The 24,032-nt window shown below is 39.3% G+C and overlaps 1 protein-coding gene across 2 annotated transcripts in view; it reads left to right on the plus strand.

The window, feature by feature from the left end:
* Window positions 1–24,032, plus strand: part of IMPG1 (interphotoreceptor matrix proteoglycan 1) — a 132,103-nt gene that overhangs the window by 16,059 nt on the left and 92,012 nt on the right. The window contains exons 2-5 of one of the 2 annotated variants that reach the window (XM_053222556.1): window positions 9,136–9,369; window positions 18,303–18,469; window positions 18,738–18,766; window positions 23,683–23,747. In XM_053222556.1, coding sequence (XP_053078531.1) covers window positions 9,136–9,369; window positions 18,303–18,469; window positions 18,738–18,766; window positions 23,683–23,747 — 495 coding nt within the window. The remainder of the gene's footprint in view (window positions 1–9,135; window positions 9,370–18,302; window positions 18,470–18,737; window positions 18,767–23,682; window positions 23,748–24,032) is intronic. The other variant, XM_053222557.1, reaches the window with a different exon arrangement.

Raw genomic sequence — 24,032 nt, forward strand, 5'->3', positions numbered from 1 at the left:
AAAACTGAGCCTTACTTAAAATGAAAACTTCGTAAGCAGCCTACAGCTGGAAGCCAACTTTGGTACAGAAAGGAAAAAAAATAAACTCTTTGCAGATATTACAGGGAGGTGAAGTGAATTATCATGGCTTCCAGGATGCCAGTCAACATCAAGGCCACATGGCCACCAGCCTACAACCTAAAGTGGAAAAAATACTTTTGACTGAAGGGCTAGCTTTCACATTAGCATGTAGATATGCTTAGTCAATCTAATTTTAAAACAATATATGAGGAATCAAAAGCCTAGTATTTCTGACCTGCCACTTCACCCTTGGACATAGTTGATTTTTCCTTAGAATAAATTAATGTTTTAATTTAGTATTTGAATCTAGTGGTCATTTCATTAATTTCCTTTTCTATATATTTGGAAATTTCTAAACTTGTCATAGCTATACTGGATTGCAGGATTTGGGTTAGCTCCAGGATAGAGTGGCTAAAGGAAAAAAAAAAGATCCTCCCAATGTAAACTTTTTTTTAATTTTATTTTTTAAATTTACATCCAAATTAGTTAGCATATAGTGCAACAATGATTTCAAGAGTAGATCCCTTAATGTCCCTTACCCCTTTAGCCCATCCCCCCTCACACAACCCCTCCAGTAACCCTGTTTGTTCTCCATATTTAAGAGCCTCTTATGTTTTGTCTGCCTCCCTGTTTTTATATTATTTTTGCTTCTCTTCTCTTATGTTCATCTGTTCTGTGTCTTAAAGTCCTCATATGAGTGAAATCGTAATGATGTTTTTCTTTCTCTGACTGACTAATTTCGCTTAGCATAATACCCTCTAGCTCCATCCATGTAGTTGCAAATGGCAAGATTTCATTCTTTTTGATTGCCGAGTAATACTCCATTGTGTATGTATATATATATATATATATACATACACACACACCACATTTCTTTATACATTCATCCATCAATGGACGTTTGGGCTCTTTTGATACTTTGGCTAATGTTGATTAGCATTTGTGCTGCTAGAAACATTGGGGTGCATGTGTCCCTTCGAAACAGCATACCTGTATACCTTGGATAAATACCTAGTAGGGCAATTGCTAGGTCATAGGGTAGTTCTATTTTTAATTTTTTGAGGAACCTCCATACTGTTTTCCAGAGTGGCTGCACCAGCTTGCATTCCCACCAGCAATGCAAAAGAGATCCTCTTTCTCCACATCCTGGCCAACATCTGTTGTTGCCTGAGTTAATAATGTTAGCCATTCTGACAGGTGGTATCTCATTGTGGTTTTGATTTGTAGTTCCCTGATGATGAGTGATGTTGAGCATTTTTTCATGTGTCAGTTGGCCATCTGGATGTCTTCTTTGGAGAGCTGTCTATTCATGTCTTTGGTCCATTTCTTCATTGGATTATTTGTTTTTTGGGTGTTGAGTTTGATAGGTTATTTATAGATTTTTGGACACTAATCCTTTATCTGATACGTCGTTTGCAAATATCTTCTCCCGTTCTGTCAGTTGCCTTTTAGTTTTGCTGATTGTTTCCTTCGCTGTGCAGAATGAGGTCCCAATAGTTCATTTTTGCTTTTGTTTCCCTTGCCTCCGGAAACGTGTTGTGTAAGAAGTTGCTGTGGCCAAGATCAAAGGGGTTTTTGCCTGCTTTCTCCTTGAGGATTTTGATGGCTTCCCATCTTACATTTAGGTCTTTCATCCATTTTGAGTTTATTTTTGTGTATGGTGTAAGAAATTGGTCCAGGTTCATTCTTCTGCATGTTGCTGTCCAGTTTTCCCAGCACCACTTGCTGAAGAGACTGTCTTCGTTCCATTGGATATTCTTTCTTGCTTTGTCAAAGATTAATTGGCCATACATTTGTGGGTCTATTTCTGAGTTCTGTATTCTGTTCCATTGATCAGAGTGTCTGTTTTTGTGCCAGTACCATACTGTCTTGTTGATTATCGCTTTGTAATACAGCTTGACGGGGATTGTGATACTTCAGCTTTGGTTTTCTTTTTCAAGATTGCTTTGGCTTTCTTTTTCAAGATTGCTTTGGCTATTCGGGGTCTTTCCTGGTTCCATACAAATTTTAGGATTATTTGTTCTAGCTCTGTGAAGAATGCTGGTGTTATTTTGATAGGGATTGCATTGAATATGTAGATTGCTTTGGGTAGTATTGACATTTTAACAATATTTTTTCTTCCTATCCAGAAGCATGGAATCTTTTCCCAGTTTTTTGTGTCGTTTTCATTTTCTTTCATAAGCTTTATATAGTTTTCAGTGTATAGATTTTTCACCTCTTTGGTTAGATTTATTCCTAGGTATTTTATGGTTTTTGGTGCAATTGTAAATGGGATTGATTCCTTGATTTCTCTTTCTGTTGCTTCATTGTTGGTATATAGAAATGCAACTGATTTCTGTGCATTGATTTTATATCCTGCAACTTTGCTGAATTCATGAATCAGTTCTAGCAGTTTTTTGGTGGAATCTTTAAGGTTTTCCATATAGAGTATCATGTCGTCTGCAAAGAGTGAAAGTTTGACCTCCTCCTGGCCGATTTGGATGCCTTTTATTTCTTTGCAGAGGCAAAGACTTCCAATACTATGTTGAATAACAGTGGCAAGAGTGGACATCCCTGTCTTGTTCCTGACCTTAAGGGGAAAGCTCTCAGTTTTTCCCCAGTTTAAACTTTTGGTGTCAACCACTTTTCTTAGCCTGCTGGAAGGAGCCCTGCCCATGGACACCCTCCTAAATATTTCCTGCCCACCTAAATATTTCCTGCCACACCTTTCATGAGAACCTCCCAACTCATTGTGAGCCCATCCCACCATGCTGCCTCAGCCCTTCCTCAAATGGTCTCTTTTGCTGAGAAATCACCACTCTCACCATCACTCCCATCAACAAATGTACTCAACATGTATAATCCCAAACTCAAAGAAGTGACAATAGCAGTTGATTTTCCAACATTCCCTTTTCAGTATACATTATGTGTTAGATAGCGACACCATCTTGTGAGGTGGCACATTAGCATGTTGAATACACCAGGCTCTATGAGCACACATTGCAAGCCTCTAAAAAATAAAAAAATTAAATAAATAGAGGAAAAAAGAGAATGAAGGGAAGAAATGTTGGTACTTTTATGTGTGGTATCAGAGGAATCTTCACCCATATAGGACCTTACTTTGTTTTAGGAAAAGCAGTAAAGCCAGATCTTTCAACGACTTTTGCTGTGGAATGGAAAAAAAAAAAAAAAGGATCAATAGCTAGAGGAGAAATGGCATCAAGAGAATCCTTTAAGTAGAAGGAAAAGTAATAGCGTGTTTGTAGGCTGATAGGAGTAATCCAGCATGAAGAAGGGAAATACCAACATGAGCAAGTGATAGAAGAGTTTCTGGAAGAATGTCCTCAAGAGGTGTAAAAGGATGGGATACAGACAGTACACAAGTAAAGGAATTGGCCTTGAATAGGAATAGACTGCTCATCAAATAGTCACAGGAAGGAAAGCAGAGTATGTGAATGCAGATGCAGTCAGTGAGCAGATGCAATGCTGGGCATTGATAAGGTTCTCTTCTTGCTCCCCTCATTCTCAGGAAAATGTGGAACCAGGTCATCAGCTAAAAGTGAGAATTGGCCAGAAGAGCAGGAAATCTGAGAAAAGTTGTATGTAGTTCTCCTGGAGAGTGAGAAACTCAGTGGACCAGGGAAACATAGTGTGATGCTACTTATGGATCATAAATTTAACATGAGTCTGGGGGCACCTGAGTGGCTCAGTTGGTTAAGAATCTGACTGTTGCTTTTGGCTCAGATCATGATCTCACGGTTCATGAGTCCCAGCCCCATGTCAGATTTCATGCTTACAGCACAGAGCCTGCTTGGAATTCTCTCTCTCTCTCTCTCTCTGCCCCTCCCCTGCTCACTCTCTCTCTCTCTCAAAATAAATAAACTTTAAAAAAATTGTTAAGTGAGTCCAAATGGTTATTTTTCTCCATCCACGTTCATCTACAAGGGTACAAAGTGAGGAGTAGGAAGAGGGCTGAATATAACATAAAGCTTTACCTATCAAGCACAATTATTCAGGGGCAAGGGAATTGATGACTTGTCATCCTAAAGAGCCAAGCAATATTAATATTCTTCCACATTGACACCCATGGTCTTAATTGTTTCTATTTATTATTATTTATTTACTCTTGGATAAATTGAAAGTACCTGAGAATGCTGACTTTACTAAAATACACTTTATGCATAACCCATCTCCTTTCTGTTCTTTTGAGTTTCATTCACAGAGGAATTTTTTATTTATCTTTTCACTTAGGATATTACCTTTAATAAGATGACTGTGCTCAAAATCTCTGATATTAGACACTGTAGCAGGGAGAAGAAATTTAAAAGGGAGGTTGCAATACTGTAGGTGGACAGGACAAATGAAATACAAGAGAACAATAAATGAATTCTGAATATGGGGTCTGAGAAAGCTTAGTGGAAAAGGAAAGAAAGCTTAGAAACTGGCCCATGAAGGAAGAAGGAAAAGAAGGGCCTGCTGATATGAGGGAACAGACAAATAGGAGATGAGCACTGAAGGATGGAAGTACAGGAAGTCTTCCACGATGAGCATAGTCTTGTCTAAGGACTAAGGAGAAGTGTCACGAAAGAACATGTTTAGAAGGAAAAGTAATACCAGGGAGTGAAATGCATAGACTGTTGAATAAAGGAGTTTTTATTGAGCACTTACCCTGTGCATAATGCTGTTTTAAGTGCTGCCCAGGTGGTAACTCATTTACTAATATCACAGAAGACCTGGAGGAGAGGCATCACCACTCCCCATTCTACAGGTGAGGAAACTCAGTCACAGACAGGTCAAGTGCTTCCAACTGTATACCTAGTGAGTCACAGAGCAAGGGCCCTGTGTACCACTGGTGTTATCAAAACATTTTGAATAAACAACCAACATATAATTTCTGTTGCTACTACATTTTTCTTTTGTAAATAATGAACATATTTAAATTAAATTTAGAAAGTAAGCAATGAATATTAGCTGTCTCTCATGTGTATTTAGAAGCCCTGAATATTCAAATACATTAATTTCCATTTTTTCTTTTCCTCATTCAATGAGATGACTGTTTCCAAAAACTATTGGCTTAGACTGTTTTCCTGGTGATTAATCTACAATATAATATAGTACAATTGTATTTATTTTTGTCCAAATTCTTATTATATTGTATTCTGGAAAAGATACAGAGTTTTTGTTTGTTTTTTTCTGAAACCACTTTGCCTTCTTTTTCTTTGTAACTCTGAACTTCACCCAGAAATAGTTGTTGATGGCAGCCAATTCATCAACATACAGGTTATACTCATGTTTTGTCAAGGATTTTCTGCCTGAAAAAATTTTCTAATCTTTTATTAAATATGCTTCCTGTTTATAGCAGGTCATTCAACTATCAATTCATTCTCATTAAACTTTTACCTATTCTTTCTAAATACTTATATAAACTAAAAATATCAGACACATGAAAATACATCCAGAGAATCAAAATTCAGTTCAATTTCAACATTACTATTTATGCAACATGGAGGACAGCATCTAACGTGATCTCATTGCTTTACCAAAGAGTGCTTTCATTAGCACCAATAAATATCAGCTCTTTTTACCTCATTGAAATCTGTAACATCCCATGTTTCAATCTTTAAATTTTGGGTTTATTTTACTTGAATTCCTTGGGAAAGACACAGACTTTGTAAGTGTGGTCTCTTCTATAAATATTTTTGAACACAGGTAACCCTTAGTCTGTGTTCTCAGAGACTTTGCCTACCTCTTTTCTAGTGATGACTTAGGGTCAAGACACAGGCAGAAGATTCTGATCCTTGCCCAAGTGATAGTATCATCACAAATGATCCCCTGTGGTCATTTCTATGTGTCTAGAGGAACACAGGCTGAAGTGTCTATTACTCATGTGAGAAAGGACACCAGAGAAAGGTGGAAGATGGTTAACCTAAAGTAGAGAAATGCATAGCATAGAGGAAATATGAGGCACTGTCAACTTGACCTTTGCTATTCCAGAGGGCAGAGATAGGACTACTGTGCAGAAGCTACTGGAAGGTAATTTTCAACACAAAGAATTAACTAAGTAGAGATTTTTAAAGTGAAACAAAGTGCTTCCTAGATGAGGGAGACAATCATTTGTAGGATATTTGCCATGGGTCTCCCTTACCAAGGAGATATTAAAAATTCAGTGACCATATAATGTATTTTCCAAACAGGGATACATTTGAGAATGAAGGGATAGCTCCAAATAAACCAGGATATCCCAAGCAAACCAAGTCTCACTTCACCCTAATTCACCCTCATTGTTGATCACTGGCTATGTGTATTTGACATGTGAAGAATAGGGAAGATTGATCCCAGTGGGGAAAAAGGAACAGGTCAGAGCTCATGGGATTCTGGGACACAGAGCAAATCTGGAACTTTTTCACCTTCTTCTAATCCTATCCTGGTAGAATGAAGTCCAAAGACCTGGATCAAGCAGTCTTATGTGAGCAAGCCTGGATATGAGCAAAGTGTTAAGATCCAGAAGAATCCAAGTAGGAACAATTCCAGGACAGGGGCACTGTTCCCAGAGCCAGGGTGGAGTAAATACTATTCCCAAAGCAAATTATTCAGCAGGTTCTAACAGCATAACATTAAAAAGCAAGAACAGGTGGCACCTGGGTGGCTCAGTTGGTTAAACATCCCACGCTTGATTTCGGCTCAGGCCATGAGCTCATGGTTTGTGAATCAAGCCCCACATCAGGCTCTGCGCTGACAGCACAGAGCCTGCTTGGGATTTTTTCTCTCCCTCTCTCTCTGCCCTTCCCCTGCCCACTCTCCATCTCTCTCTCTCTTAAAATAAATAAATAAACATTTTTAAAAAACAAAGTACGAACCAGACCAACCCCAAAGGGCAGGATATTGTAGGGGTGACAAAGTGGAAAGCAGGACCAACATTACAGGCAGGCACTGTGAGAAGATGTGCAGGATGAATGAAGAGTACAGTTTCCCAAAGCATGGTCTGTGCTTACCATACTGGATAGGCCTAGAATTATCTAATGACCCACACTTTTTTTTTCTAATCTTAGTGGCAAATGAATTGTAATTACAAAAACTTTTTTCTGTGACCTACACTGAAATCTGTGAGTGTGTGAAAGGTTATTAGAAATTAACATTCCTAAACTAAAATTCCCGTTTTACCAGCTTCAGTGAGCACTGTATACTCAGCTCCTGTCTCCTTCTTGCACTTGCCAGTGTTCAGTGGGCACCTTCCACTCAGCCATGCAGCCAGCCTAACTCAAGGAAAATGGCCTCCACCTCCTCCACAGTTCGAACGAGCCACTCAGGGTAATTTCAGTCCCCTACTCTGTGATCACTCAACTCAAGCCAATAGCACTGGTATATCCCTTGGCAACTGGTATTGGTCCAGGCATGTGGCATAAGTCAGCCACACTGTAGGGAAAGGTTATTTTTCAAAATGAACAAGGGCAAGCATGTTTAATTCAGTGGAAACCAGCCTACAGATATAATCACCACGTGAGGGGACTGAAGAAAGAGAGTGAGACAGTGGCAGAAAGGCAGAGTCAGAGCTTTGTTTTCACCAGGCATTCCTTACCATTAGCTTTCCTTTCTATGTGATAATAACTTCCTTATTGTTTAAGCCATTTTGACATGGGTTGTCTTGACTTGTCCCCTGAAAATGCTCTTACAGATCCTTAGAGCAGTGGTTTCCCAAACCTGCATGCATATTAGAATCACCTAGAGACCTTCAAAAGTTGCGGATGCCTGCATTCTACTCAGAGATGATGATTTATTGGTTAGATGTGTGGCTGGGTGAGCAAATTAATCCATAAGCTCCCTTTCTTCCTGGAGATTCCTGGGAATTTATCACTGTCCAAGATTGACAGAGTACTCTAAGATGCCTCAAAATGACAGAGAATATGTGTTCCCACAGGACTCAGTCCATTCCCTGTAATGAAGGAGGGACTTTTATGCTTTGTGGCAAGATTTGAGTTCCTCCGCAGCTGCCCTACTTGGATTTCTGCTTGATTCCGTGGTCTATGCCAGAAGATTAGAGTTTGAGATGCTTCTTTAGTAAAATGGGAATAGAAGTCTCAGTAAGCCACATGGTTAGGGTCTCAAGGGGCCATAGTGAGTGGTCCCAACTGTTCATCAATTAGTCCTTTCTTAAGTGGAAGACATAAAAGGAAAGAGGTGGAGTGGGAGAGAGGTAATTGAGATCTGACCCCTATTAACATGCTCCAACACCTCCAAGCCTCAGTACCCTACTGTGTGATAAACCCAGAAACATATAATCTGTTTCATCAACACAGTAGAGTTTTGTGAAATAATATGACACCTAGGAAAAAAATTCGAAGTAAGAAAGGACTCCGTGAATGTAAGTTATTGTTACAAGAGGTCCAGAGAGTTAAAAATGAAGTGTAGACCTTACCCTAACAGACACAGCGGTGCCAGCAGGATGAAATGGCTCAGGGAGTTAAATCCTCTGCCAACCTGATCTCTTCATACTCCCTTTCATTCCTCTCACCTCTCTCCATAAAATATCAAACTTGCTCTGTAAAGTTGACTCTAAGATGTGTCCTTGCCCCAACTCACTTTCCACCAGATTGCTACCAGATTGCCACCCTCTGAGCCCCGCCCACAGAAATCCTAGTGCTGCCATTCACAGTTGGGAAGGTTGTTTGTTGCATTTCTCCCCCTAGGTTTTTAGAAGCTCTCCACTTCCTCATCCAGAGTGTACCTCTGGGTACCACAATGTGCTATCTTTCCCCACTTGAATTATAATGTCTATCAAAAGAGGCATCTCTCGGGAGGCTTGAGTGCTAAGTGGGGAGTGATTTTTAGAGATGTGTGGGAAATGGTTTCAATATTTGGCAGTTCCTAAAGGCAAGATGATTTGAGATGTTGGTTTTTTTTTTTTTAAATACACTTGATCGGCTCATTATGCTATTCCCTTATTTATGAAAATGCCTTGTCACTGGAATTCGGCAGTTGCTCCAAAGTAGAACTTGAATAAACCAGAGGATTATAACTTTTAGTTTGTTCCATTCATTTATCATATGTTTCACATATATCAATGTATATATTCACCAGGAATCAATTTTTCTTTTACAGATCTCTCCATTAAAACATACCATTCTGAAACTAAAGATGTAGACAATGCCCCAAGAATCAAAACAACTGAAAGTACTACAAAAATGTACCAAGTGTCAACCATGAAACGAATATTCGATTTGGCCAAGCATCGACCCAAAAGATCAACATTTTTCCCAGCCGGGGTTAAAGTCTGTCCACAGGAATCCATGAAACAGATTTTAGCCAGTCTTCAAGCTTATTATAGATTGAGAGGTAAGGAAAGAGATGAAACCTGTTTAGCCTCTCATTCTTTTTATCCCTTCCTTTTCATTCAGTCATACATTGTCTTTAGCCCAAAACTTCCAGAGTCTCTCATTTAGTCACAAGAGTTACAGAAATCAGTCAAGTGACCTGAGAGTAATGAATAGTAAACATTCAAAACTATGGTAGATGTCTGCTCTTATGTTTAAAATGATGTCTTGTGCAACCCAGAACTATTAAGGCATTTAATGAGTCACCAGGGGGCCTTGGCCTCTGGGTATTACCACTTTGTTTTATTTTTGCCAAAGCCCAATATTGAATTTTAATGTTATCGTTGTTAAGTAAGAAGCACAGAATGATTGCAACATCAGGAATCTGAGCAAGTTGATTTATGACTTAGGATTTCATTTTTCAAAAGCAACATTACAATCCAGATGCTCTCTCCTTTCTTGTTGAGTTTAAGTTGTTTATTGCTGACCCAGCAAAAAGTGCTGAAGTTTGGAAACCTGGAGGCACATCCAAAGTGCACAGGAGTCACAAATTAACAGTGGTTACTGAGATATAATGCAGGGATGTTATCAGGATTTACAACACAATGACTGTGATTTCCAGCAGAGTTAAAGTACAGTTTTCACCCCAAGACAGCATAACAGAATTCTTGGGGCTTTCTCAGAAATCATGATGGACTTCAAGCATACCACAGCCATCAGTGGCTATCCTTGTCATTCACTTACTACAGATGAAAAAGTCCCCATGGCTTCTTCTTTAAATGAAAAACAGAACACAAAAAAGAACCTTTAGTAGATACTATTAAATCCCCCAGGTTGCTCCAAATAGTGCAAATATATATCTAACTGAAACCTAAATTCAATTCATCTTCCATGTGAAAGTTGAGGAGATTTTCTGATGTCCACCTTCATTCATCACATTAGATAATTGTTTCCATTCCTAAAAAGCACAGTCAACCTGCTCTATTTCAAGCCCATTAACTAGTGCATGCTGGTTCAATTCTAGCCTGTGATGTATTACAAATTATGACAACAGAGAACCCATTTCATGATACTAACATCCTACAAAACTCTTGAGTATTTACATCTGTAAAATGTACAAAGATTGAGTTAGTCTGGGGAGTTTTTACTGGGTTTTGGAGGTATAACTGTCTCAAAAATATCAAGCCTTATGTTTCTCATATGTCTCATTTTATGTGGAACAGATATTTGCTTTCTGACAGAAGCCATACCCACAGAGAAATGACAAGTACTGGATCACAGTCAGAAGGAGAACTCCAATTATAGGAAATAAAGTACACTATATTATTATGCTTAGGTCCTAGCATAGCACCTCTGCATAGCAGTTTCTGAGTAAACGCTTTTTGATGGACACAGGAAGCAAATAGGCCATTGGGCATGCGAAGAAAAGACAATCATGTATAAACCATTCATTTTGAATGTGTTTACACATTGATCAGATAATGGCACTGGTATATTTCATGTTATTTGTTCATGGATGGAAGTAAAATACATAGTATATGCATCACATTCAATATGGACACAATACTGCTATTTTAAGGTAACTTCTAATTCTTTATGACATTCACAAATAGGATTCATCGCAGGTATTTAGAAAATAGGCTACTTATTGCTATAACCAAGTTTTTAACTCTGAATTGTATCCCTAACTCTTCGTTCTTGATTAGGTTTGCCATTTGCATTTTTGCTTTCCTGGATGAAACAAACCACTGTTTTTCTCCCCGTGGCAACAGCAGTCCATTATCTTTATGGCTGCCCCTGGGTGGTATGAAATTTTACTATTCATCAGCATGGGTTCTTCAGTCTAACAAATTGGTTCACAAAGAAAGAAGAAATAAGACCTAGCTACAACGTGGTATTCCTTTGACAGAGTTACCCGCTTACCATTTTTGTTGCTGCTTTTACAAAATTATCTTTTGACGTCTTTCAAACGTAGGAGAGAAAGCTTCCACATTCATCAAATCAAATGAAATATTGAGATATTTGTTTTTCCAATACTTAAAGCACCACAAATGAACGTGTTCTGAGCCTCATGGTAGAATCATAAACATGCTCATCCCAAAGCACAAATGCAAGACCGCAAGTGTTTCTGGTAGTCTCCCAGGGGAATCCTGGGCTCCTACCCAGGCAAACTCCCTGCTTTTGATTTCCTCCCTTCAAACCGCCTACCCCTCTCTGTATCTCCCTCTTCCCCCTCTCCGTATCTCCCTCTTCCCCCTCTCCATCCTCTGCCTCCCCGTCTTCCTCTTCCCTTTACACCTCCCTGTCTCCATTATCCTCCTCCTCCTCTTCCTCTTCCTTCCCTTCTTTTTCCTTTTCTTCTTCTTTCTCTTCTTCTCTCTCTCTCTACCTCTCCCAACCACAAAAGCTAGATCTTCCTTCCACATTAATTTATGCCTTAGAGAAAGTTTAAGATAGAATCCTAGTTCTTCCTTCTCCATTTGTCATCCATAGATCAGCCGTATCACAAGCATCTGGCTACTTGTTAGAAATACAGACCTACTTTCACCCCACCATATCCACGTCCAGAATCTGTATTTTAATAAGATTCCCAGGTAATTCATTTTCACTCTAAGGTTTTAGAAGCACTGGTCTAGAGAATATCTAGCCAACACCCCCATTGTACACATTTGAAAAGTGAGGTGACATGCTCAGTCAGAGCCATCATTGGTGGCAGAGCAAAGTTAGAACCCAGCATTGACTCCTACTCCAGTGTGTTATCTCTCCATCTAATGCATACCCAACCCTGTGGTGGACGTTTTTACATACCATTGGTCTAACCTGATCTTTCCAAATGTACATAATTATCCCAGGGCATGCCTGGCCTCCAGGACACATGTTCCCTAGGGTTCTTCCCACATCGCCAAACAGCCTACCATATGCGATTCAAGAGAAAGACTGAGACTCTGTGGCCAGATTTCAGGCATTGGCCAGCAACTGTGGGAAGGCTAGGGAGGCAAGGTTCTGGATTTGCCTAGAATCCCTTTGGAAATCTCTTCTGGTAGATTCAAGGAAGGATGATGCAGTAAGTTAAATAACTTAACAACTAAGTTAAAGGGTTAGAAAAATCTAGCTTTCAGAAGTTTGCAGACTCCTCCCAGCCCTGAGATCCTTAAATGCTTCAACCTTCAAGGGGTTCTTCTTATGCTCCCTTGGTAAGGATAAGGGGCTTTCCTAGTAGGGCATGCACTGTGCTTCTGTTCTCCCAGTCACAGAAGGATTCTGCACCTCCTCCTTTGTGCTTGAACTTCCAAGAGGCCAGAAAAATGACATCAAAGCAGTCACAAAAAAACCCTGCTCCTCAAAAAGTCTAAAGAAAAGCTACTGGTCCCTGTTTCATCCTTAACTTTTTAATCACTATAAACTACAATGCCTCAGGGAAATTATTTTTTTTTCTTTTTTAGTTCAAGTTTTTATTTAAACTACAATTAGTTAGTATATGATGTGATATTAGTTTCAGGAGTAGAATTTAGTGATTCATCACTTACATATAACACCCAGTACTCATCACAACAAGTATTCTCCTTAATACCCATCATCCATTTAACCCATCCCCCACCCACTTCCCCTCCAGCAAATTTCGATTTGTTCTCTACGATTAAGAGTTTGTTGGGGCACCTGGGTGGCTCAGTCAGTTAAGCATCTGACTTCTTCTCTTATGGTTCCTGGGTTCAAGCCCCACATTGGGCTCTGTGCTGACAGCTCAAAGCCTGGAGCCTGCTTCAGACTCTATGTCTCCCTCTCTCTCTGCCCCTCCCCAGCTAGCACTCCGTTGCACTCTCTCTCTCTCTCTCAAAAATAAGTGAAACATTAAAAAAATTTTTTTAAAGAGTTTGTTTTATGGTTTCCTTCTCTCTCTGTTTTTCCATATGTTCACCTGTTTCATTTCTTAAATTCCACGTATGAACGAAATCATATGGTATTTGTCCTTCTCTGACTTAATTTCACTTAGCATAATACACTCTAGCTCCATCCACATCATTGCAAATGGCAAGATCTCATTCTTTTTTATGACTGAGTAATATTCCAGTATATATTTCTTAACTAGATTATTTGTTTTTTGGGTGTTGAGTTTGCTAAGTTCTTTATAGATTTTGGATACTAACCCTTTTTCAGATATATCATTTGCAAATATATTCTCCCATCCTGTCAGTTGCCTTTTAGTTTTGCTGTTTGTTTCCTTCTTCTTATCTTGATGAGGTCCCAATAGTTCATTTTTGCTTTCAGTTCCCTTGCCTCTGGAGACATGTCTAGTAAGAAGTTGCTATGGCCAAAGTCAAAGAGGTTGCTGCCTATTTTCTTCTCTAGGATTTTGGTGGTTTCCTGTCTCACATTTAGGTCTTTCATCAATTTTGAGTTTATCTTTGTGTATGGTGTAAGCAAATGGTCCAGATTCATTTTTCTGCATGTTGCTGTCCAGTTTTCCTGACACCATTTGCTGAAGAGACAGTCATTCCATTGGATATTCTTTCCTGTTTTGTCAATGAGAACTATAGACTTTGTAACAATATTTGTTCTTATAATCCATGCAAGTCTTTCCATTTCTTTGTGTCATCTTCAATTTCTTTCATAAGTGTTTTCTAGTTTTCAGAGTACAAATTTATTACTTCTTTGATTAGTTTATTCCTAGATATCTTATGGTTTGGGGTACAGTTATAAATGGGATTGATTCCTTTATCTTTCTGCTGCTTCATTATTGGTGTATAGAAATTCAACAGATTTCTGTACATTGATTTTGTATCCTGTGACTTTACTGAATTTGTGTATCAGTTCTAGCAATTTTTTGGTAGAGTCTTTTGGATTTTCTACATGTCCTCTGCAAATAGTGAAAGTTTTACTTCTTCCTTGCCAATTGGGATGCCTTTTATTTATTTTTATTGTCTGGTTGCTGAGGCTAGGACTTCCAGTACTATGTTAAATAACAGTGATGAGAGTCAACATCCCTGTCTTGTTCCTGACCAAGGAGGAAAAGCTGTCAGTTTTTCCCTATTGAGGATTATACTAACTGTGGTCCTTTCATGTATGGCCTTTATGATGTTAATGTATGTTCCCTCTATCCGTACTTTATTGAGGGTTTTTATCAAGAATAGATGCTGTATTTTGCCAAATGCTTTTTCTGTATCTATTGAGAGGATCATATGTATTTATTAATGTGGTGTATCACATTGATTGATTTGCAAATATTGAACCACCTTTGTAACCAAGGAATAAATCCCACTTGATTGTGGTGAATGTTTCTTTTAATGTACTGTTGAATTTGATTTGCTAATATTTTATTGACAATTTTTGCATCCGTGTTCATTGGGGATAGTGACCTGTAGATCTTTTTTTTTAGTGGGGTCTTTGTCTGGTTTTGGAATTAAGGTAATGCTGACCTTGTAGAATGAGTTGGGAAGTTTTCCTTCCATTTCTGTTTTTTGGAACAGTTTGAAAAGAATGAACTCTTCTTTAAATGTTTGGTAGAATTCTCCTGGGAAGCTCTCTAGCCCTGGACTTCTGTTTGTTGGGAGATTTTTGATTACTGACTCCATTTCTTTGCTGGTTATTGGTCTTTTCAAGTTTTCTATTTCTTCCTGTTTCAGTTTTAGTAGTTCACATGTTTCTAGGAATTTGTCCATTTCTTCCAGATTGCCCAATTTGTTGGCATATAATTTTTTTATAATATTCTCTTATAGCTTTTTATATTTTTGTGGTGTTGACTGTGATCTCTCCTCTTCGGGAAATAATTCCTTAAACAGCTTCAGGTATTTGTGCTTCGAGTAGACAGTTCTCTCAGAGCCTTTGTGAAAAGTGGATTTTAATGGGGATGGGGGTCTTGTGTGTCCCTGAAGTAGGAGAAGGGGCAGCAGAGAAAGGAGCAGAGCTAGGAAGATACAGGCACCAAAAACAAACCTTAAACTGGACTGAAATAAAAGGAAGACTTAATCTGAGACCAAAAGCAACATGCCCGCAGACATGTCAGACTAGTAAATAGAAGGATTATCATATTATGTTCTTCCAGATGTTCCACACACAGATATTATCAGTGAAAGTCACCAACACTAAGACCCGAAAGGCAGCGCTAGTTGATCTTATATACATGGAAATCCTCTATCTCTGGCAATTAAATGTGTTTTGAACTAAATTAGCAGGTGCATTGGGTAGAGATGGAAGATCAGTGTAACACCTCCAAAAGAGAGTGTGGAGTAAACAGATGAGAAGGGTAGCAAGGACAACTGGTTTGCTTGGACTGGACACACAACTCTTAAGGTTTGGGCAAGTCTCAAAATATTCAAGTGTTGTTTCCTTTTTGTGTGATATGTAGACTCTTGAGTAGAGGTGAAGATCAAAAGACTGCATGATGGCTGGTATTGGGAGAGGCATTACAACCCTCCAGTCCTTGCCTGACAGGAGAGAGAGATAACATTCACAAACGTGGGTTCTCCTGGTGAGGCTATTGGCTTGCTCTCCAGGTGTGCTGACCCCTGTCACTTCCCCAGATGTGGAAAACTCAATGACACATTTGGGTTGGTGGGGACAGCACCCACTCCTGGCTTTGTGGGTTCTGGTGAGGTTGCTGCTGGTAGATGATCTGAGCTTCTTTTGGTCAGGAATTCTCTTTGCCTGTTAAAACAGAAAGTTAAGAAAACTCCAGACATATAAAAATGGGGAGTGAAGGGAAATAAAGCATAGGAGTAAGAGTTTCCAAACTGGTCTTCTCTCACTGTGTTCCTTCCCCCCAGCCCTTCTCTCAGCAGGCAGGCAGTTTCTTTAGAAAGTCAGATGATGTCAGCTTCTGCCCTAAAGCTTCCAATTGCTTCCCATTCCTACTGAAGTAAAATCAACATATTATAATTGCTTATGAAAGATGTCATCTAACTATTTTTCCTTCACTTAATCCTGTAAAATAATTTTTAAATGATGCACCTCTTTACATGGGTTTCAGTTAACATCCAAAGCTTTTCATTGTAAGTTTAAATAATTGGATAAGATGTAACTTTTGATGAGTTGTAAGTATCGATACTGAAAATAAAACAAAAACTAGAGAATTTTTATGCATCCAGTAGAATCTACCATAGCCACTCAATTGTTACCATCAAAGACTCAACAAGTACATGCCTTCATGTACTCTTCTTAACAGTAGGAAATGCAACGTGGATCCTTTTTCTCCACACACCTACATTTCTACTCCACTCCCCACTTCAGTCTTATCTTAATGTAATTTATTTTATGCTTGAAAGTCTGTCATTAGCTACTCTAACATACTTCTCAGTAACAAAAATATGTATATAAATTTAAATTACAGATTTTATTTTTTCTTATTGTTGTAGGCTTTATGTTTCCAAAGAAATTTCTTTTGGATTCAATTGCATTTATAATTACTCTTAATATATAATTGATTAAAACAAATAGATACAAACTTTTAAGGCCTTTTTTTAAATTTATTTATTTGAGAGAAAGAGAAAGAGAGAGAGAGAGAGAGAGAGAGAGAGAGACCATGATCAGGGAAGGGGAAAAGAGAGAGGGAGAGAGAGAATCCCAAGCAGGCTCCATGCCATCAGCACAGAGCCTGATGCAGGGCTTGATCTCACAAACCACGGAATCATGACCTGAGCCAAAACCAAGAGTTGGACACTTAACTGACTGAGCCACCCAGGTGCCCCCAAATAGATACAAATTTAACAAAAAATTTTAAGTAAATTTATATTGGCAGATATAAGATCAGATATAGGTTTTTGTGAGTACTAATGTTTATAAATACAAAATTAGGGGAATGTTTATAAATACAAAGACTTGGGGAAGAGGCCAGTTTAAATGAAGGGCCTATAGCTAAAGCTTCATTAGCTTCAGCCTCTGTTTAGATGGAGTTACTTTGGTGTTGTTCCTCTATTAGTTCGTGTACCATTACTTATTATTCATATTATGTGTTGCTAAAATGAGACGGGATTTAGGATCAATTTTATTTCTATTCTTTTCCTTAGTTTCACTTAAATGCAGAGAAAACTTGTTACGTAAAATAAGTAGATAGAAATAGATGGAGTTTTGTTATAGTAATATCTTTATTCTTTAAGTTCCTTTAGCATTATATGCTAACAATCACATCATGATCTGTCATTTTTAATGGCTTGTCAGCTGTCAACTCCATTAGGACTTGTAATGTGTTGAAAGCAAAGAATCAGAAACCACCCTGTTGCAAAAACATGTTCAGCTCAGTTCACTTGCTTTCTTAATCTCAACACTATTATTTCATGTCGTCCCTTTGTGTGATGACCGAGAGGCACTGTGCCACAGTAAGTTAGGGATGGATGAATGGGGGAGGATGCTGACCAAAGGGAAAAGGAAAGGTGTATCCTTAGGCAGACCGGCTTTAGGAGAGCATGATAGGAAAAAATGAGACCTAGAAATTGATTCTCTTTAAATTGTTTGTGTGTCTGTTTACCCCTTGGAAAGTCTTTAAATATAGCCAGGTACCTTTGCCCCAGTTTGGAAGTTACTGGTCCACAAAGCCCTATGCCATCCCTGCTCCCTTCACCACATCTTTCTGTCTTCATCTTCCTTTACTCTTATCCTTGCTCTGGCCACACTGCCCTCTTTGCTGTTCTTTCAATGCTCAGAGCATTCTCTAGCCTTGAGGCCTTCTCCAAACTGCTCAGAAGTCACCTTTATAGTGAGGCCTTCCTCAGCTGTCCTATTTTAAACTACAACCTACATACGTACTCTATTCCCTATCTTCCTTCTTTTATTTTTCTCCATAACATATATAGGGGCTCAATAAATATTTGTTAAATGACTTGATTTCTATGGCCTATAAATTAGCATATCCACGTAAGCCATGAAAGAATATTCCATGTTCTAAGATTATGCTTGGGCTGGGAAACAAGGATCATCTTAGGATGTGGCCATTTTCTACTCCTAATGAATGGTACTGCATTGCAGTGTGTCAGGAAGCAGTGTGGGAAGCATATCGGATCTTTCTGGACCGCATCCCTGACCCAGGGGAATACCAGAACTGGGTCAGCATCTGCCAGCAGGAGACCTTCTGCCTCTTTGAGATTGGAAAAAATTTCAGCAACTCCCAGGAGCACCTAGATCTTCTTCAGCAGGTGAGCCTAAACGCTGTACATTTGGAACACGGCCTGGATAGCTCCCAGTCCTCCAGCCCCCCGCCCCTTTTGAATTGGCTTCCGGCATAAAGATTAGTTGAAGAAATGCTTAGAGATACCTGATAAGGCCAACAAGAATTTTATTCTTGCAAAATAACATTATACAGCCTGGTTGAAGTGAAGTTAAAGGGAAAAGGGAATGAAAATAGACTTTAGCTCTTCAGTTGACATTTTTCTCCTGGTAAAATTACTTTTTATCTTTCTGCAGAGAATAAAACAGAGACACTTCCCCGAGAGGTAAGTACCCAAAATAGAATGCTGCATGCTCTTGACTTTTGAAAGATCATATAATGGAGACTGAGCTATGATATTATGTCAGCCACTGAGGTCTGTGTAGGTTATTTTGACAGAAAATTATGCATATATTGCGCTAAAGGTAAATGAGTATCTAAAGGGGAAATGGATAGGCCCTAAAGATTGAGACAGGTGTTGGCACTATGTTTGCAGATAAAACAGATTCACTACTATGTGCTAAGTATCTAAAGTGTGTTTTCACTTAGGGGATATAGAGCAATTAAAATAGTTAGATTCTGGGGTGCCTGGGTGGCTCAGTCGGTTAAGCGTCCAGCTTCGGCCCAGGTCATGATCTCACAGTTCGTGAGTTCGAGCCCCACGTGGGGCTCTGTGCTGACAGATCGGAGCCTGGAGCCTACTTCGGATTCTGTGTCTGCGTCTCTCTCTCTGCCCCTCCCCTACTTGTGCTCCTTCTCTCTCTCTCTCTCTCTCTCTCAAAAATAAATAAATAAACATTTTAAAAAATAGTTTGATTTTTAAATTTATGATAAACTATTAGTTACATCAGGGAAATACTAACACAATCAGAGAACAACCTGAATTTTGAAGTCTTATTTGGTATTCTGTAAAGCGTTAGTATTTCTCAAACTAAATTACTGAAGCACTCACTAAGCTATACTCTCAACAAGAACTGAATATCAAATAAGAAAATCAAAATTTTTTAAAAGGCAAGGAAAAGTACATTAGTAAAATGATTAAAGAAAAGAGACAAACTCTAAACACAAATCACATACATTTTATAACATTTAGAAATCTAAATCTGAAGATAATACTAAGAGAGACACAAATTTTGCTGTATAAATTACTGACAATTCTTTATAATGCTTTTCACATTTGTTCCTTCATTTCTATTCCCTTTGCCAACAACCTCTTCCAGGACCTTACTAATTTACACTGTGAAAAATGTCAAATCTGATCTCCCTAATGGATTTCCCTGCCTCTAACCTCTTCCCCTCTTTAACTTGCATAACGGCTGCTGGATTAATAAGTCTGAAAAATTCCTTTTCTTACACTGAGGCCTGTTCAATGACTTTCAAAAGATTCCCACACCTTCCTCTTACCCTTCTGAATATCCTCTCCCCACCGATCCCACTCATGCTCTGTGTACAGAAAGCTGAGTGGAGAGGCTGGAATCACTGACATCACTTGCCTTGACTCCTCGGTGGGAATAGTCGGTGGGGAGCAGGAGATCAGAGGTGAGGACAGAATGAGGTGAGTGAATTTATCACCTCCCCTCAACCACCAACCTGCAAAGTTTTCAAGGGCTATTAGCCTCCTTCAACTTCATCTCAGCTCCTGTCAGGCAGCCTTTCCACAGAGGCTTCTCTGTCTCTGTGATGGTAACCGCTCCATCTTCTCACCCCTCGTGGGCTAGGGGTGTTTTGAGCATCCCACTGTTACCAGCCCTGGTATGGCACTTGGCCTTATGATTACTCTTATGCTCTTCCCACAACTTAGCAAGTAATCCTTTTTTTTTTTTTTTTAATTTCTTTAATGCTTATTTTTGAGAGACAGACAGGGCATGAGCGGGGGAGGGGCAGAGAGAGAGGGAGACACAGAATCCGAAGCAGGCTCCAGGCTCTGAGCTGTCAGCACAGAGCCCGACACGGGGCTCAAACCCTGGAGTAACGAGATCATGACCTGAGCCGGAGTCGGACGCTTAACCAACTGAGAGCCACCTAGGCAGTCTGCAAATAATCCTTTTTTAAATTTTGTTCAAATTACCCCACAATGAGTGAGCCATCTGTTTCCTGCCAGGACCTTCATGGAAACAGAGTCCAAACTAATCAATTGAGGCATTTCAACCCCTGAGCTTTCCAACTTTGCCTCCATTACCTATGATCCCACTGCTGCTACCATGCCCTTCCTCACTGCATACAGACCATACCTTACTCATGCTGGATTCTGGCCCCTAGCCTTTCCCTCTTGCCCGGAAGATCCTGCCTTTTCCACTTTACCTATCCAAATCCTACTCTCCTTTCAAGCTCTTAGTGGATTCCTCCATGGACCCCATGATGTCTTAACAGCCTATTTGAGCCTGCAGCAATATCTCCCTGCTTTGAATTTTGCACTGTGTTTGGCACTTACATTTTTTTAATGTTTATTTATTTTTGAGAGAGAAAGATACAGAGTACAAGCAGGGGAGGGGCAGAGAGAGAGGGAGATGCAGAATCTGAAGCAGACTCCAGGCTCTTAACTATCAGGACGGAGCCTGACGCAGGATTCAAACCCGTGGAACCATGAGATCATGACCTGAGCCGAAGTCAGACGCTTAACCAACTGAGCACCCAGGCACCCCTTGGCACCTACATTTTTATTTAACACTTCCTTGCTTTACTCTATTTTCCTCTACGAGTTTGAACTCCTCAAGGGCAGAGACTGTTTTATGTCTCTCCACCCACCACCACAGACCTGAGCAAAGTCCTCATGTGTTTTGTTAATTGATATGTCTACTGAGCCATTCTTTAGAAATTTTACAAAGTTGATACCAGAAGGAATAATGTGATTGAAGAAAATCTTAGTACTAGAGTGTTAACTTTGTTCACAAGACACAGAGATATTCACTCTTCTTATTTAAATATAGGATGATACTGGAGCACCTGGGTGGCTCAGTTAGTTGAGCATCTGACTCTTGGTTTCAGCTCAGATCATAATCTCACAATTTATGGGATCGAGCCCTGCATTGGGCCCTGTACTGACAGCACAGAGACTGCTTGGGATTCTCTCTCTCCTCTCTCTTCCCCTCTCCCCACTCTCTCCCTCAAAATAAATAAACATTAAAATTTTTTTAAATAAATAAATATAGTATGATACTTACTCCTCCAATTTTCAAAAAAAGAAAAAGAAAGTAAAGCAGAGGTCATCCACCCATAAGAAAAAATACAACAGAATGTACCAAGACTTGATAGAAAAACATTAAGGGGTGCCTGGGTGGCTCAGTCGGTTAAGCGTCTGACTTCAGCTCAGGTCATGATCTCACAGTCTGTGAGTTCAAGCCCCGCGTCGGGCTCTGTGCTGACAGCTCAGAGCCTGGAGCCTGTTTCAGATTCTGTGTTTCCCTCTCTCTCTGACCCTCCCCTATTCATGCTCTGTCTCTCTCTGTCTCAAAAATAAATAAACGTTAAAAAAAATTAAAAAAAAAATTATAGGAAACAGCTACCCGAGACAGAAAGAGAAAGAAATGGAATCATCCCATCCACTCCTGCATCTACCAACATTGCTAGAGAGAATTGCTAAGGAGCAAGAGACAAACATTGTACATTAGCTATGATTACCAAGTTGTTAAGAGAGGAGGCAAGCAAGCTGTTTCTTATTTTCAACCTTTCCAGGAAGACAAAACAGAAAATTTTCTCATCTGAGTAGCCCATAAATCTGCCAGTTTCAAATTACTTTAAAATAAAAGCCAGTGGAAGAATCCAATGTCCCAGCTTCCCAAATTATAGCTTTTGAGTGATGGTCTAGATTGCCATTGTTGTGGCAGAATCATACCCAGTGGCAGAGGATAAGGAAATAACATCTGACACAGGGTCCTGCACAAAGTGGGCTGTTGACTTGTAACTAATGCAATAGCCAGCACTTTAATAACTATTCTTGGTTATTTTCTTTTTAACAGCAAGGTAAAACAAGGATACCAAATTTATAATAGTAGGAAAGATCTTTCTATAAACGAGACCTATAAAGTGGAAAAAAAGGAAAATTGTCTAAATCACAAATGCTCTAATGTTTGATATGAAATCTTTATAAATATGATATCCATACAAACTATTTCTGAAGCACATAGCACAATACCAGCAGAGAAGAACAAGAATACCTAATTCCTAAAGAGTCTGAATTTATATTTAGCCTGTGTGCACCAATATAGTCCTCCATGTTTACATCTATTCTGACTGGTCAGAGCCATGCCAGGCCAACAGATGGTACTTTGTATACCATCCCTATTAGCACTTTGGCAGAATTGAGTATATTAGAAATATGTAGATGGTCTCATTATCTACAGCCAATCTAGATGTTTCTATAACAGCATAGCACCTATCCATTCCCTTTGGTCTTCCCATCAACATGAGCCACAGAAAATTGAATCAGATATATTGGTCAACTATGAGTACATTGTACTAACATAGACACGAGCTATTAAAACCTAATAGCTAATAGTAACAAGTCTTTCAGTGAGCTTAAAAAGATATCACTACTGCTATTCCTTTCTACATAGAGTTTGCTAGAATGAGCCAACATCATATGCAGACAGCTTTATAACCATGCCCTTGGACTTGCCCTTAGATATTTTCCAGATGGCCACCGCATAGCCTGCAAAGCTACCCATAACTCTTGCAGGCAATGGTTGTGTCCAGAATAGGATTTAATATATCTGCACTATCCAGAAATCTCTCTCTTTCCTATTGCTATAACCACAAGACTTACTCTAGTAGATAAACTTAAGCATTCCCTGGCTTTGCAGGTTTGAGGATCTGAGATTTTAGCAAGAATATTCAGTCATACATAGATCATGTCATGCAATTATCTTTGATGTTAAGGACACAGTATAAGCACAATGAGACTATAAAACATCAAGCCCAAAGACCAGTTTTGCCCACAATGAAAGTGCTCCCCAGAACCACATGAAAAACGCTTATGGGAAAGCCCTGGAGCCAAACATAACCATTTTCAGGGGTTGTTTGAGTTTGTCTTCAATGGAAATATATTTGAAGATTACTTCTATATTGAAAAAATAGGCAAACCCAGTTTTAAAGGGTTTTCCTCTAATTTTAAGTCTATTGAGTATAGGAAAAGTAAATAAATTTCCCCTATTGTCATCAAGCTCCTTTTCACCATCTCTTTTCTCTTTCCTATTGTGCTAATAGAAAAGATGAAATCTCTACAGAGAAGACATTAGGAGCACCTGGTGAAACCCCTGTGTTTTCTCCAGGTAAGCTTAGACCTCCTCATTCACCTGTTCCTGATTATCATGAAAGAGAGGGAAGGGAAAAAATTATCATGGAAGTATATTAGTTAAAAAGCAATCCTTAATTGAAGTTGACAAAATTTATAATATGCTTTCTTAAAAATAACTGATATTGGGGCGCCTGGGTGGTGCAGTCGGTTAAGCGTCCGACTTCAGCCAGGTCACGATCTCGCGGTCCGTGAGTTCGAGCCCCGCGTCAGGCTCTGGGCTGATGGCTCGGAGCCTGGAGCCTGTTTCCGATTCTGTATC

The sequence above is a fragment of the Acinonyx jubatus genome, chromosome B2 (genome assembly GCF_027475565.1).
Source record: "Acinonyx jubatus isolate Ajub_Pintada_27869175 chromosome B2, VMU_Ajub_asm_v1.0, whole genome shotgun sequence".
In the NCBI taxonomy this organism is placed as follows: Eukaryota; Metazoa; Chordata; class Mammalia; order Carnivora; family Felidae; genus Acinonyx; species Acinonyx jubatus.